At 49.7% G+C, this 14,346-nt stretch overlaps 1 protein-coding gene across 1 annotated transcript in view; it reads right to left on the reverse strand.

The window, feature by feature from the left end:
• SLC1A4 (solute carrier family 1 member 4) overlaps positions 1-13,106 on the reverse strand; it is a 37,273-nt gene extending 24,167 nt beyond the window's left edge. Inside the window, exons 1-3 of the mRNA XM_080387923.1 lie at positions 12,501-13,106; positions 2,728-2,770; positions 1,224-1,286 (exon numbers count right to left, since the gene is read on the reverse strand). Of these exons, the coding sequence (XP_080244049.1) occupies positions 1,224-1,286; positions 2,728-2,770; positions 12,501-13,018 (624 nt within the window). The 5' untranslated portion in view covers positions 13,019-13,106. The remainder of the gene's footprint in view (positions 1-1,223; positions 1,287-2,727; positions 2,771-12,500) is intronic.
• Positions 13,107-14,346: the final 1,240 nt, after the last annotated feature.

A 14,346-nucleotide genomic window follows, 5' to 3' on the forward strand; every position in this document is an offset into this window, starting at 1 on the left:
GCCACCCTGCCTCCAGGGCTGGGGAAAGTTCTGCCTGTCAACCAAACGCAGGGTTTGGAGACACACTGTTCTGCACCACCTGCTCACGCACCATACACGACGAGAAGTTAATGGGGCCAGTGCTTCCTGCACCCAGGGATATGCTTCAGAGCCCCTCTGGATGAGCATAAGCTATTTTTTCCTCGATGGTTTTAGACTGCTGGGCAAGCCCTGGCTGAGCCCTTCTACGACAAGTACAAACATTACAAATCTTGCCCCAGGGGCATGCAAATCATATTAAAAAATACAGTAACACACCATCTGATACTACTCTCAGATAGTCAGAATGAGCCTGAGAAACAGAAAATAACCCCAAAAGTCATTTCCAGTCTCAGACCCCTCTCCCCAAAATGCCATGAAAGCACGGGATACTTCATTTGGAGTGAGGTGACATGCTGCAGGCTGGGACACCAGATTGTTTCATAGCATGCTGCCTGTAAGGCCACAGTAGTTATTGCTGGACCTGCAATACGTTGGCCCTGGCCAACAACAAAGATGTTTGATAGCCCTGTGCTGCTGGAGAGATGCCGCTCAATGGGATATAGAGCTTCTCTGAAAGTCCTATGAGCTACATATGGAAGATAACATTCTATCTTAGCCACCCCTGCAAGTTTCCTTTTTGACACCACTGCAACAGCAGCCTATTTGTGATATACCGTCTCTAATTTTCACTCCTTCAGACCACTTGTTCCTGCTTCAAGCAAAATTTCAACAGCATGGCAACAAGAAAAAATTCTCAACTAACCGGGTTTTTTTGTTTGTTTTTTTAGAAAGAGCCTTGGGTAGTGGAAAAAGGCTCATTCTCTCCAAACTGTTAATGAAGAGTAAGGTTTAAGGGACTGCTTTCAGCCAGTCTGATTGCTAATTAATTCCAAGTCTACAGAAAGCTATCTGGAAACATTAGGCAGAGCAACTAATGAAAATTTAGATCAAGTGAGACCAGGTCTAAGAAAGCATAGCCTAAAAATAAGATCTCAAGGCTCAGATCAGTTGAATTCAACTCTCTTATCCATCACAGCTTTCTTGTGTGGCTGTGATTAACTCATCTGGCTCATGTGTGCCTCAGTCCCAGGCGAAGTACAGTACTTTTTTCTTTCTAATGACTGCTGGAAAGGATTAAAGACTGTGTAGTCAAATACTACAGTTGACAAGGGTTTGCATAAAAATATAAGAAGTAACCTTACCTTTTCCTCTGTGACATTTCCAGAGGTAGTATTTCTGAGCAGCATCTTATATTCTGTCGCATACTGCAGGTAAGAAAAAAAAAAACACAACAAAACTCCACAATGTTTGCTGATCAGATCATCAATACGACTGTACCATCTAGCATTTCACAAGGAGGAGATTACGGGTAGGAAGATCTTTTCTGGAGGCCAACTAGCCTGTCCTGTGCAAGAAAAGGGAGTGACAGCATATACAGCCCCTTCCCCGTGTGGCAATGGAGAACTGCTGTGTCCCCCCGAGTTCCCAGGTTTGGGAAGCAGCCAAGGAATTCCCCTTTCCTGCACCCTGCTGTTCCTCACACACCATGCTGTCACACTGGCTCCTGCAAAAGGCAAGTGGCACTTGTGCTATTTCACTGTTAGAAACGGCGAGGCAGGCATTTAAATTGTCAGTAAAATATCGAAAATCTAGGGCAACAATTTACTTTGCTGAATGAGCTAGACACCTTGCAAAAGCAGGGCACCTCTTTCGGCTTGTTTTCTTCAGGTATAAAATAAGGGAAAGAAAAGCTTATGTACTTGCCAATTACCTGTGACAACAGCAGCACAGAGGAAAGGATGACTTCTTTATCTCATCCTTGAACACACAGAACCCTGACACCTGAGGTATCACAGAATATCTTTTTCTTAATGGTATTTTTGTACTGCTCTTATTTTTATTTATGGTACATCGACTTGTACTGTATCATATACACATTCAAAATGGAACTTAATTTAAGAGTTTGGCCTTGGTTTTGATACAAAAGCAAACCCACAGAATAGCATGAAGGCAAAAACTATTATTCTGCTCCTGTATCATAAAAAATGACTCTGCCCCACAGCAATATTCTCAACAGCGTTTATCCCAGCACCTAAAATTAGCAATAAGAACTAAATCAAAATCTTGTTGGTGCCCCACAGTTCCTGTCCATCAGTTTAAGCCACACTATATTCTGGTGTCAGTTATCATCCCACCACACTCAGTCCTCTGTTGGAAGAGAAGCCAAGCAGAGCACTTAATCCAGTGAGGGATACCATGGAAGATAATGAAAGCATCAGGTAATGCTTACACACATGGGAGCCTAAAAATCTTTAGCCTTGTCTGTTCTAAGCCAAGCTCCAAATTATGTACCCTAAGGTTTCCCAGCTAGCTCCCACAACGTGACAAGCAGCCTGGCACAAAGCAGAGCTGCCACTGCTGTCCAACACGGCACCCAAAGTATAAAAGTTCAAGGAACATTTTTGGTGGAGGCACAAAACATAGGCTACAACTATGCTTTTGTTTGAGGAGTATTTTTCAAAATCAAACCATTTGCCATGGAAGTTGTATGTCTGATTACACCAGAGTGCTTTTAAAACTCCTACTTACTGTAAATAAATTAACTTCTGGTATTTTCTACATCATCTTTCTAGTCCTTTTCTCAAAAAAAGAAAGCAGTCACTTGGTGTGCTGTCAGCTCATGTCCAAAGTGCACACATATCTTACCGTTCGGAAAGCTGCAGCAACAAGATTTGAAGGAAACAGGTTTCTGTAAAATACAAAGAAGAAAATGAAGTATTTCTTGTAGATCTTCTGAAACAAACATACCAAGGTGTTTTACTGTCAGAAACAGAATTCTATTTGCAAAGGCAAGCACATTGGCATCAGTGAGGTACACACTACAGAAGATACTCTGGCAGCACGGAGCAGATGTCTTGCTATCTCTCCAGAGGCATGAATGCCACCTTCTTTTGCTCACATAAAAAAAGGTCCCTGCTTGTCTGCCACACCAAACCAGTTGGGTAGGGACAGGGACACCAGAGGCAACCAGACATGATGCCAGTTACACACACCCATCAGGCAGTGGCTACAGAAACTGGCTTAGCCACACCAGCTGCAGCAACAGCTTATGGTCTCCAGGGTCAGGCAGATTTTTAACATTACTCATGTGATTACTCTTTGCTCGCTGCATCAACATGAAGGACAATCCAATCAGCAAAATCCACTTAAGAGAATGGCTTAACCCTTCAACACAACAAGGGCAGCTCCGTGAACACCGAGGTAAAGCAGAACAATGTCACGGGCCAGATGCAAGGGCTTAGGTGCTTAAACAGCACAGATGAAAGTAGGGGCAACTCATACAGAAAGTGGCAGCAGCTGAATTTGGCAATGCCTTCATACAGAAATACAAAGGGTTTGTACAGAGGATAGCATGCACAGCGATGTACGCTTCTACTGCACATCCAGTGTATATGTGCACCTACAAAGCGACAGGGACAGGAAGAACCATTAACTGGCCCATGGGAGAAGCAGCTGCTCCTTGTTGCATTTTATAGTTGATTAATGCTACACTTCCTTTCTCCCTTACAGTGGGCAAAGAGCACGTGTCCCCCTAGCCAAATGGCAGCTTTTTTTGCTGTGTCAGAAAGCAGAACAGGAATAATAGCTGACCTCTAGGGCCACGGCAGGAGCCTAGCTAGCAACAGCACGAAGGTCAGGGGTATGAACGAAAAATACCACCAGCCAATGCATCAAGGAGGCAGGAGAACTCTTACGGTAAGGAAACAGAAGACCTTACCCAGAGCCAGTTAACTGTGGCAAAAAGCGTTTAGTAGCTGCTCTCGTCCTTTGCTCTTCGCACTGATCTGAGGGGGCTGCAGCTACCTCCGGGCTGTGCCCTGCTAACCTCCCCGCAGCTTTTGCCATAGTTACACCAGCAAACATGACTGGTTTTTTTCCATTGCAAAGCTCTGCTACTCTGCCAGGCGGTGAGGGCTCTCCCACAGCCTTGATAGCAACATAAAGCACACGGACCTTCATCAAGCAAGTGGCTGCTGTGAACTACTACAGCCTCTCTGATGCGTTACAAGTGTACTAGGAGGCAGCTGCAAGTGCCAAATTGCTCTAAGAATAATTTGGCTTCTGGAGGCTATGGTCCACTGACCACAAAAGAAACAGCTACTTTTTCACCTTAAAATTTGTCAATACAGCTGTCTGCTTGAATGTAGGAGGGCAAGCTCTAACTCTGCAAAGATGCTTAAAAATTGGTCAAATAAGATCAATGGAACAGCAAACATGAATCAATTCTCACATAGCTGGAACAGTGGTGGATAAAAGCCTCACGCAAAGTAAAAGCTATCTTGCTTTTATCAGGAGTAAAACATCACACATACAAATGGGCCAGCTCAGGGCACAGCTTTAACAAAAAAAAAAAAAAAAAAAAAAAAAAAAGAAAACATGCTGTTGGGAAAATAAGGGTATTTCTTTTCAACTTTTCATAGCAGGATGATTACATTTTCAAAAAAAAATAATTGGCTGAATTTTGAAGAAGCAAAGAGATGAAAAAAGACTGAAAACCAAGCAGAAACCGAGTAACTTTTTTTTGGTTATAATCAGCTTTTCCATCCTGACAAAACAAAGCCAAAGGAAGTAATTCTAAAGCCTAAACATTATGGTTCTCCAATGTTTAAATGTGGCCGAGAAACCAAACCTCCATAATTTACACAGTATGTCAGCCACGGGCCTCAGTAATTAAATACTAACTTAACGCAAAGCATATACTTAAAGCACATACTTGAGTGACCCCAGCAGCCCCACTACAGCAAGGCAAGGGGCAGGTTCTTGCTTCGAGTGTGAACAGCACTAAAGCTATTCAAATACAAGCATATAGCAGGCACTCTTCTTTCTCCCTGGAGCACCGGTCACAGGACTTGCGAAGGACAGGGAAGAGCATTTTTGACAATCCACCAAGTAAAAAAATTTGGATCTTAATTCAGCAGCTTAGAAGGAGCTGTGCGTTTTGTTCAGTCCAACCAAGTACACCTAGCTGCAAAGTCCCAGCAACACGTAAAATAATGTTTTGTTCCTCTGTTTCAAATCCTGAAGTTGAAAACGTGTTGGGTCATAAAAAGCAATCAACAAATAAATGGCTTCTCTTGAAGGCATGAGTTCTGCACATACTACACTGCTTTCTCACCTAAGATCAGTCAGTGTATGAATTAAATTAAACTTCAATTATGGGCGGGCCAGACCGCAGGTTTTTACCTTAAGATGGATTTGTGCAAGAACACCACAGCAGCAACTGAAAAAACCCAACTGGTCAGGATGCTGCATGCTCCAGGGAGAGCCAAAAGCTGGCTGGTGATGTGCCTGGGCTCATCGTGTGCTCGTGCCTGCAGGCTCTGCTCACCGCGCGGCGAGGCAAAGTTCACCCACCACAGAAACCCAAATCCAGCTCTGTCCCTGGAGCTGGTATTCACCGTGTCCCCAAGCCCAAGCAGAGAAGTCGCACGGGGAAGTGCAAACATCCCTCCTGTCCGAGTGAACTGGCAAACAGGAAAGCTGATGAGCTGGGTAATTGGGCATGCAAATTAAACATGGGTGTCTGCCAGCTGGTTTTTCCATGCAGACCAAATGTTGAGAAGGGTTTTTTTGCTTTAAAAGCCTGTACCAGATGTGAATGTGGAATTTAAGGAAATCAACACGGTTGTATCACTGGATTGTGGACTGTTGCTGCTGTTTCTAATGGCCCCGTCCCTGCTGCTGCCATGCCCTGCGCCAGAGAACACCGCTGCCTTTTTGAAGATGCAGGCTACTGCAAGAACACACTGCTGAGAAAAACCTGTGACTGTGCGATAAGGAGCCCCGCACAGCTGTCTGGGATCAGGCAGCCTTGGTCCTATGACACAGAAAGACAAAACTTGCTATATGTGGCAAGAATGAGACGAACCAGCGATGCGTGACATTCTGGCAGGGGGACAGACATGCTGCATGCGCCCCAGGTGCTCCACAGCTGCTGGGCCCTTGCTCCACAGAGCAGGATGGATTTCCCACGCACAGACCCAACCACCTTTGCGGCATAAAGGCAAAGCAGGTGGCACAGAGAGCCTTTACACCCCTCGCCAAGCACCGGGCAGGAAAGTCTCTCTCTGCCTGTTGCAAGTTGTGCAGACAGCTGTCCCCTGCTCCCCCTCAACAAAGAAAATAAAATCAGAAATCCATCAGACATGTGTCCTGGGGCTGAAGCGGCAGCTGGGCTGAACCACAAAACCCCTGTGTACCTGCGCAACACACAGTGTGAGAAAGCACCCGTCTCAGACCCTCTTAAAATAGGAACCAGAAAGCAGCAGCACCAGGGGCGGGAGTTTCAGGGTTTGAATGCCTTCTGCTCGAATACTGTGCTCATCAAACCATCTCCCCATGCACAGCTGGATAAACCCAGCTTTTTCCTTTTCTCCAGTGAAAAGCTGCTCCTACCAGTCAAAAAGGGACCATTACTTGCCTAACCAAATGCAACAGGAAGGTCTCACTGTATTTTTGCCTTTCTTAAACTAAGAAATCTTAGTTTAGCTGCAGCATCCACTGCTGGGAATCCCAGATGACTAAGGAAACCTGGAGCTGTAAAGGTAGGAAAAAGGGGCTGTAGCTCCCACCCTTCTCAATTTTGATATTACAGTCAAATTCCTCTCCTTTACCCTGTTTCTTTCCACCAGCAGGGTAAGGATGGGACAGGAAATCCTTCATTGCATGTGTAAGGGATTATTAGTAATAACTGTTTCTAAATGATTCTTTTGCTAGAGCTCTGCAAACAACTCTGCTCTGGCAGCAAAAGTGCAGCAGAATGAAACCCTAAAATACTACACATTCCTCTTTCCTTGCTTCTTACAAAAAGGTTCCACTTCTAAGGCCAAAAACCTTGCTGTTGGAAAACATATTTTTCTGAGGAAGCCTAGGGAAAAAAAAAATCAACCCACTGTGTTGCGTTATCTCCTGGCTTTTTTTCAGTGAAGTGTTTTCACTGGTAGGAGTCCACTGACAGCAACTTTATTGCCATCTGTGGCAATCTGCAAGAGCCCGGTTTGGATTGCTCCCATGCCTTTACTTTTCTTTCTGTCCCAAGATTTTCATTCAATATCACACAAATTTTCTCATCTGCTTTTTGATATGTATGTGGATGCACAATACATGCCCTGGACATACACATGTTGCCGAGTACTGCATTCGCTTTAACACAGAGAAATTTGAAAGTGTGTTCACTTAGATCAGACATTTGATACTTTTTTTGCCTTAATGGTCCAGTCTGCATCTTTGTTGCTCAGAAAATAAAACATAACTGGGGGGAGTCAATAGTAAAAGGCAATGAATATAAAGAATAAAAGAAAGGAGCAGAAATGTTCGGAGGCTTTCTAAAAAGACCCCACCAGATAGTGCAGGCACATCAATGAAAACGTTGAGTTCTTCCTACAAAAATCAGTCAGCAATCCCTATACTTCCAGAGAGGATCCAGGATCAAAAAAATGACACAAGCGAAGGTGGACATTTACTACTTTCCTTATCCTGATGGCACCCCCGAATTAAGAGCTAGCCATCCTAGCTACCCAGTGGTTAGCCTACCTCTGGGACCCACTGTTGGTGTACTGCAGCGGCTCCCCAGCCACTTCTTATTCTGTTTATCACTACAAAGGTGGCACCTCCTCCTCCTCTCCTAACAGTCAAGTTTTGCTCTTTCCACATTGGGATTTGAGAGTTTCTCCCTGCGCTCAGGCTCGTGCCTGCCTTCCCTCCAGCTCGAGAGGCGCTCGGAGCCAGCGCAGGGGCTTGCTGAGGGCGCCACGGGTACTCCCTTTGGCAGTGGGACAGAAAGGACACTGAGGAGCAATTAAATTTAAATTGCTTTTGCAGACTTGCCTGGCAGCCCGAGAAACCCTGACATTACTGCTCGGGGCAGACACCTGGACCTCTGTGTACCCTTCCTATAAAAAGCAGTTGATGCTACTGTCTTCTTCCCTCCCCGGACTGTTAGGGCTGGATTTAAACCAGAATCCCCTTCCCAAAGCCAATTCCACAGTTTCAAAACATGTTCTCATCCCAAAATTGGGCAAAGAAAGCCTGTTCTAGACCTTTTTTCCACTAAAAACAATAATATAAAATACTTTGTTGAAATGTTCCTTTTTGATGAGTGAGATTTTCTTCTTAAGTCTTTTGTATAAAACTATGGCAAAACATTGACCTCACTGAAATGAAATGCCAAGATCACCCACTGTTGGAAATTTTGACAGGATCAATAGGTTCCTGTGAAACTGTTTATTTTGTTAAATTGGCAAATACAAATCAGAGCTAAAACAAAACTCTGACCTTATCAAAACATGCAGGCTTGACAACTGCCCATCAAAAGTGTTAACAAATCAATAGATTCTTGCAAAACACTTGATCCTGCCATTTCAGCCGCTTTCCAACAAGCCACAGGTGGGCTGTTAGCTGGTGGCTGGAGTCACCACCTCTCTCCTCACCTGTTTCTCCCTGGTTAGATGCCCAGCACAATCAGAGCCACGCTGGCTCTCTGCAATATCACCCACTCAGGTGGGTTCTGAGCCCCAGAGCCCACCATATCACAGCTGGCCTCCTTCTCCACCTCCTACCCACTTCACAGCCAAGCTGACAAGTGTTTTTTATTCCCTGTTGCTCTGCCTTCTCCACCAAACAAATGAGTAAGGGATGAAACCAGAAACTCTAAAATTTCCCTTCACCCTCCTCATCTTCTGCTGGCACTCAGAGCTCACCTGCTTGGTACAACAGAGCTGGTCTCCATGCCAGATGCTCTGGAGATGTTCACAAGGTCCACCTTCAGCTAAGGCTGTGTGGAGTAAGAGTGAACCAGAGCCTGGCTTAACATAAAGAGCCTGAACTGGCTGCTGTGGAGAAGCCTGTCTTTCTTCCTTGACACAGGACAGAGTTAAGGAAAGCCAAGGTCCCCCACTTGGCTTCAGAGCACATCCCACTTTTTTTTTTTTTTTTTTTTTTTTAAAGCCATCAGCCTTGTGGAAGAACCTCCGAACTCTTGCTGGATCCCTCCCATGATCACTGAGCTGCAGCCTCTTCCTACCTTTGGCCACGCTCGTCTTTTAGGGAGCTCCAAAGAGCTGCCCACATGACAGACCTGAGATGAGATGAGCCATCAGTACCGCTGCTGTGGGGCACAAAGGCACCTCCAGGACAGCTCTGCTGTCCCCATCCCACATCCTGGGGCAGAGGATGGCTGCCTAAGCCCTGGCCAGGCAGCTCCAGGCTTGCCTCCTGCACTTGCCAGAAAGGAAACCAGGAGGGTGCTCTGGCACCTCCAGCCAGACAGATTAGACCCAGGAGGTTACGGTCAATGGACAAAACAAAACAGAGACAGCCTTACGGTTCACCGGTGAGTCATCATTCATTTGGTGCTAAGGCCCAAGACAAATCTCTTTTCTAGAGGTTGTGTCTGCATGCATAGGTACAAGCTTTAGACTTGGAAGCATAAAAGCATGACCAAGAAATTAAGTTGGCATGCAGACATTGCTGAGACAATGGAAAACAACATCTCTGGTCATTAACTAACACACTTCCCAAAAGCAGAAGGGATCTGCATCCCAGGAAAGGCACCCTGTGTCATCCCTGCAGAAGCCGGGACATATACAGACTCGCAGCTGTGATTTCCTTTTTGCCTGTTTCTTCCTTGGGCCATTTCACATCTGCTGTCACTTCTGTAGGGGGACTCAGCTTGCCCATTTGCACCTCATTTTCACCTTTTATCTGAAACAGTAGTGAAGCCTTGAAGGAAACAGCCAGTCTTGTGGCACAGTTTCATGACCTAAAGTGAGAAAAGGAAAAGCAAAGAGGAGGATGCTGTGGGACCCACCCACGCCAAAGGCAACAGAGTCTCCAGGCTCTACAGACTCAAGACCTTGTTAACTGAAGGTGGGGTTACTCTGGTACCTTCCACCACAACAGTGACCACGATCAATGCTCAGACCAGAACACCCACATTTTCAAGAATGAGTTAAAAAAAAAAAGTATCAAAAATTAAAAGGCAGAGGGAGAGAGATGATATTTCCAGAAAAATCACATAACCCACTCCATACCACTGTCAGGGATTTGTGCTGTGAATTTTAGTAACAGCCGTGTCCAAACACATCCTTTCTGGACTGGATTTCACTGTCACTGCTGTGACAACTGGACTGCCCAACAATGTGGCTGCAAGAGCCCTTCCCTGGGGCTCCAAGAAAAACCTGAATTCAGAGTCCACTGTACATGCACTGTGGGAAAGCCCCTGGCTCCTCGTTTCCCAGAAGGAAACCTCTCTGCAACCTGTATGCTTTACCCAAGTCTCATCATTGCGAGTGTTACTTTAGAGTTAAGGACTCAATTCCACCAGTTACAACCCCTTTGAAGATAAACCCTCCAACTGCATTTACAGACCAGAGCAAGAAGCGGTTTTCTGCTCCCAGCTTCACAGACGCTGTCCACAGCCTGAAGCTCAAGCTGTTTCCCAGCTACATCCTACTCCACGCTGCGTGGCAGCACAGGAATGAAACACCGGCTACAGCAGCCACACCAGGATGCAGCCAGGGCAGCCACCGCTACAGGCATCTTCCCAGCTCTCCCAGTTGTGCTGATTCCTTTTTTTTTTTTTTTCCTTTTTGGTAATTTTCCTTCACTTGCCTACACTTCCATTCAACTCCATATCACCTGCACAGCCAGCCAACTACTCCCACTGTCCTGTTATTACTTTTTAATGTGTTCTGTTAGGAATTGCCAGTTCTTAAGAGAGGTCCTTAATTGTCAGCAGTTAAGAGAGGTGGGGCTGAGAACACACAGTGTGTAGCTGCCAATGGGACAAACCAGAACTTACTTTCTGTCCAAAAAGGAACATACTTCTCTCTGGGGAACAAAAGGATATTAACATGGATTTGCAAATACAGCTGGGGGGGCGTTGGTTGTTTGGGTTTACTTTAGAAACTTTTTATCATTGTTGCCATATCTGTTTACCCAGACAGTGAAAAAGTCTCTCAGCTGAAAAATTGAACTCCCAAGTGCAAAGCAAACAATCTAAATAAAAATCCCACACTCAGCTTTGCAATTACCAAGGTATCAACTAAGTACAACTCTCCCGACACTTTGCTGGTACACAGGTCACCTCCCTTACTCTTCTGTTTGCATCTTGATAACAACATCTACCACCTCCAAAGCCATTCATCTTCCAACATTTCAGCAAACCTCCATGCTCCCTATTGATGTGCTATCACTTCCCATCACTCCCTCAGCTACACTTGCCAGGAAAGACCCAGCTGCCACTGCTCAGTTTTCCTTTATTCCACCACTTTTCTCAGGTACCTACAATACACTTTTCCACATCTGCCCAACACTACTCAGGTGCGAAAAAACTGGCAGAGCCAGACCTGGGGTAACAAAACAGATCAGCTGTTCACATCTGGGGTTCTGCACCAAGACTCATCAAAGCACGAGAGATTGCAAGTCCAATACTCAAAAAGCTAGCTGTATGTCTGCCTCATTTGTGTAAGTGTTCCTCTCTTATTTAAAGAGCTGGACAGATCTCAACAAGACATGACCTTTAAAGGGAAAAAAAAAAAAAGGTAAAGTCTGCAACTTTGCAAGGCGGAATAAAACAAAAAGACTATGATCTGGTTAGAAGCAGAAGCCTTGCTTCCAGGAGGTTTTGAGTAACATGTCTTGTCTTTGCAAGGTGCAGAGATGGGAAACTCACGAACATGCAGGGTGTCCTGACACCAGGCTGTTTAGGGTATGTCCCCGATGGAAATACAAGGTTGCATTTCCATATCCATACCTACGCAAGGGCACTACATGAGGCAGGTTGGCATCTGTACCAGGAGACTGAGTAAAGCGGGGGGGGGGGGAACAAAAGAAAAAGGTACGTGTGAGTGATGGGTAGAGCTCCCCTGCCATGCCTGTGGGAGATGGGCACCAACAGGCAGCGGGGCAGGGGAAGTGCCCGGCAGGGCCATGGCTGCCCTGCAGCGAGCACCCAGGGGCCACTCTCCTTCAGACGGGACCAAAAACGGGCCCAGGCACCGAGAGATCCCAGCCAGCCTCGCCTCATCCTCACAGCCACCCAGCCAAAATTAAAAATAAAGGGGGGAGAAGTAGAGCATCATGCAGCCCTACACCCCACTGGGTTGCAGCTACCTGGGCAGCAAGTGGTGGCTCTGGAGAAGCCAGCATGAGAGGGAGTTGGGGGAGAGGAGGAAGAGGGAGCTGGATAAAAAGGAGCAAGAGAGGGGGACGAGAGGGAGCTGGACGAGAAGGAGCAGGAGAGGAGGACGAGAGGGAGCAGGAGAGGAGGGTGAGAAGGAGCTGGGTAAGAAGAAGGAGGAGAAGGACGAGGAGGGGGTGGGAGTTCCCCGGCTGCCGCCGCAGCGTGCAACACCGCCGGGTCTGTCATCATCCTCCGGCGAGGGGTGGGGGTGGGGGGTGGGGGGTGACGGCCTCACCTGACGAGGTCCAGGAAGGAGTCCACCGTCTCCTTGGTGGTGGGCACGGCGCCCGGCAGCCCCAGCTCGGGGGCGTTGAGGGCAGAGGCGCCGGCGCCGGGGCGGACGATGAAGCCGAGGGCGACGGCGAGGCCGGAGGCCAGCAGCGTGGTGCCCAGGAAATAGGCGAGCGCGATGCCGCCCAGGCGGCCCAGCGAGCGGGTGTCCAGGCTGGCGGCCCCCGACACCAGGCTGCACACCACCAGCGGCAGGATCACCATGCGCAGCATCCGCAGCAGCAGCTCGCCGGGGAAGGCCAGATAGGCCACCTGCGCCGGGCCCAGCGCCGCGCCGCGCACGGCGGCGCCCAGCGCCACGCCGGCCACCACCCCCGACACCGTGAGCACCACCAGCGCGTTGCGCCGCAGGAAAGCCCGGCAGCCCCCCAGCCGGCCGCCGCCGCCGCGCTCCGCCGCCGCCGGCCCCTCCGCGTAGCCGTTGGGGCCGTTTCCCGCCTTCCCCTCAGCCGCCTCCTCCATGCTGCCGGCCACGGCAGGCGGCGGCGCCCTCCCCGCTCCCGCTGCCCGCGCCGCGCCTCAGCCGCGCGCTGCCGCCCGCCGCGCGACTGACGCGCCGCGCCGCGCCGGGCCGGCCCCGCCCCGCCCCGCCCGCCGGGGGCCGCCCCGCCCCGCCCCGCCCCCCGCCCCGCCGCCGGCCCCGCGAGCGGCTGGCGCCATGGGGGCCCCGGGGGTCCGCACGTGCCCTCCCAGCCCCAGCCGCGGGCCTCGGTGTGCCCGCCGGTGGGCACGCGCCGCCCCTCTGTGTCCCCCTCGGTGTCTCCTCCGTGCCCTAGGGCTCACACACGGCCCCTCAGCGTCCCCTGTGTCCCCCTCCTTCCCCCTCGGTGTCCTAGAGCTCACACATGTCCCCCCGCTGTCCCCCTCGGTGTCCCCGTGGCTCACACATGTCCCCCCGCTGTCCCCCTCGGTGTCCCCGTGGCTCACACATGTCCCCCCACTGTCCCCCTCGGTGTCCCCGTGGCTCACACATGTCCCCCCGCTGTCCCCATCGGTGTCCCCGTGGCTCACACATGTCCCCCCGCTGTCCCCCTTGGTGTCCCCGTGGCTCACACATGTCCCCTCACTGTCCCCCTCGGTGTCCCCGTGGCTCACACATGTCCCCCCGCTGTCCCCCTTGGTGTCCCCGTGGCTCACACATGTCCCCTAAGTAGCCTCTTCAGTGTCCCCTCAGTGTCTCCATGGCTCATGTGTGTCCCTCGATGTCCCCCTCGGTTTCCCCACAGATCACACGTCCCCTCGGTCTCCTCATGGTTCATACGTGTCCCCACAGCGTCCCACTCAGCATCCTTGTGGTTCACCCATGACCCCCTCAGTGTTCCTATGGTTCATACACGTCCTCATGGTCCCACCCTTCATGCACACCCCTCAGTGTCCCCTCCCTCCCTCCAGGAACCCCTCAGAGAGGCAGCAGCCATCCTCTGCACCGGGACAGCTTGCGGCCATCCCCCCATCCCCTCGGCCAAAGCCACCCGGCGTGCCCACGGGCCCATTGGTGGCAGGGTGGCACGAGCCCGCGGGCTCCAAGCATGCTTCCTTGAGGAACGGGCTGACCCCCGTGCCTGGTCACACAAGCAGCGTGTCCGAGGAGCAGGCCGTGCCCTGATGGCGCGAGGGGCTGGCAAAGGACCCCTGGGGCTCCCAGCTCCGCGGGGGCCGGGGCGTGCGGTGCTGCTGTGCCTGCTCCCGCAGCCGCTCGCACAAGCTCCGGCCGGCGCCTGCGGCTTTGGAAGGGGCTTCATCCCCACCCGTTCCCTTGATGTCAGCAAAGCGCAGCCCGGCAGAAACCG

This window comes from Falco punctatus (assembly GCF_963210335.1).
Source record: "Falco punctatus genome assembly, chromosome: 5".
In the NCBI taxonomy this organism is placed as follows: domain Eukaryota; kingdom Metazoa; phylum Chordata; class Aves; order Falconiformes; family Falconidae; genus Falco; species Falco punctatus.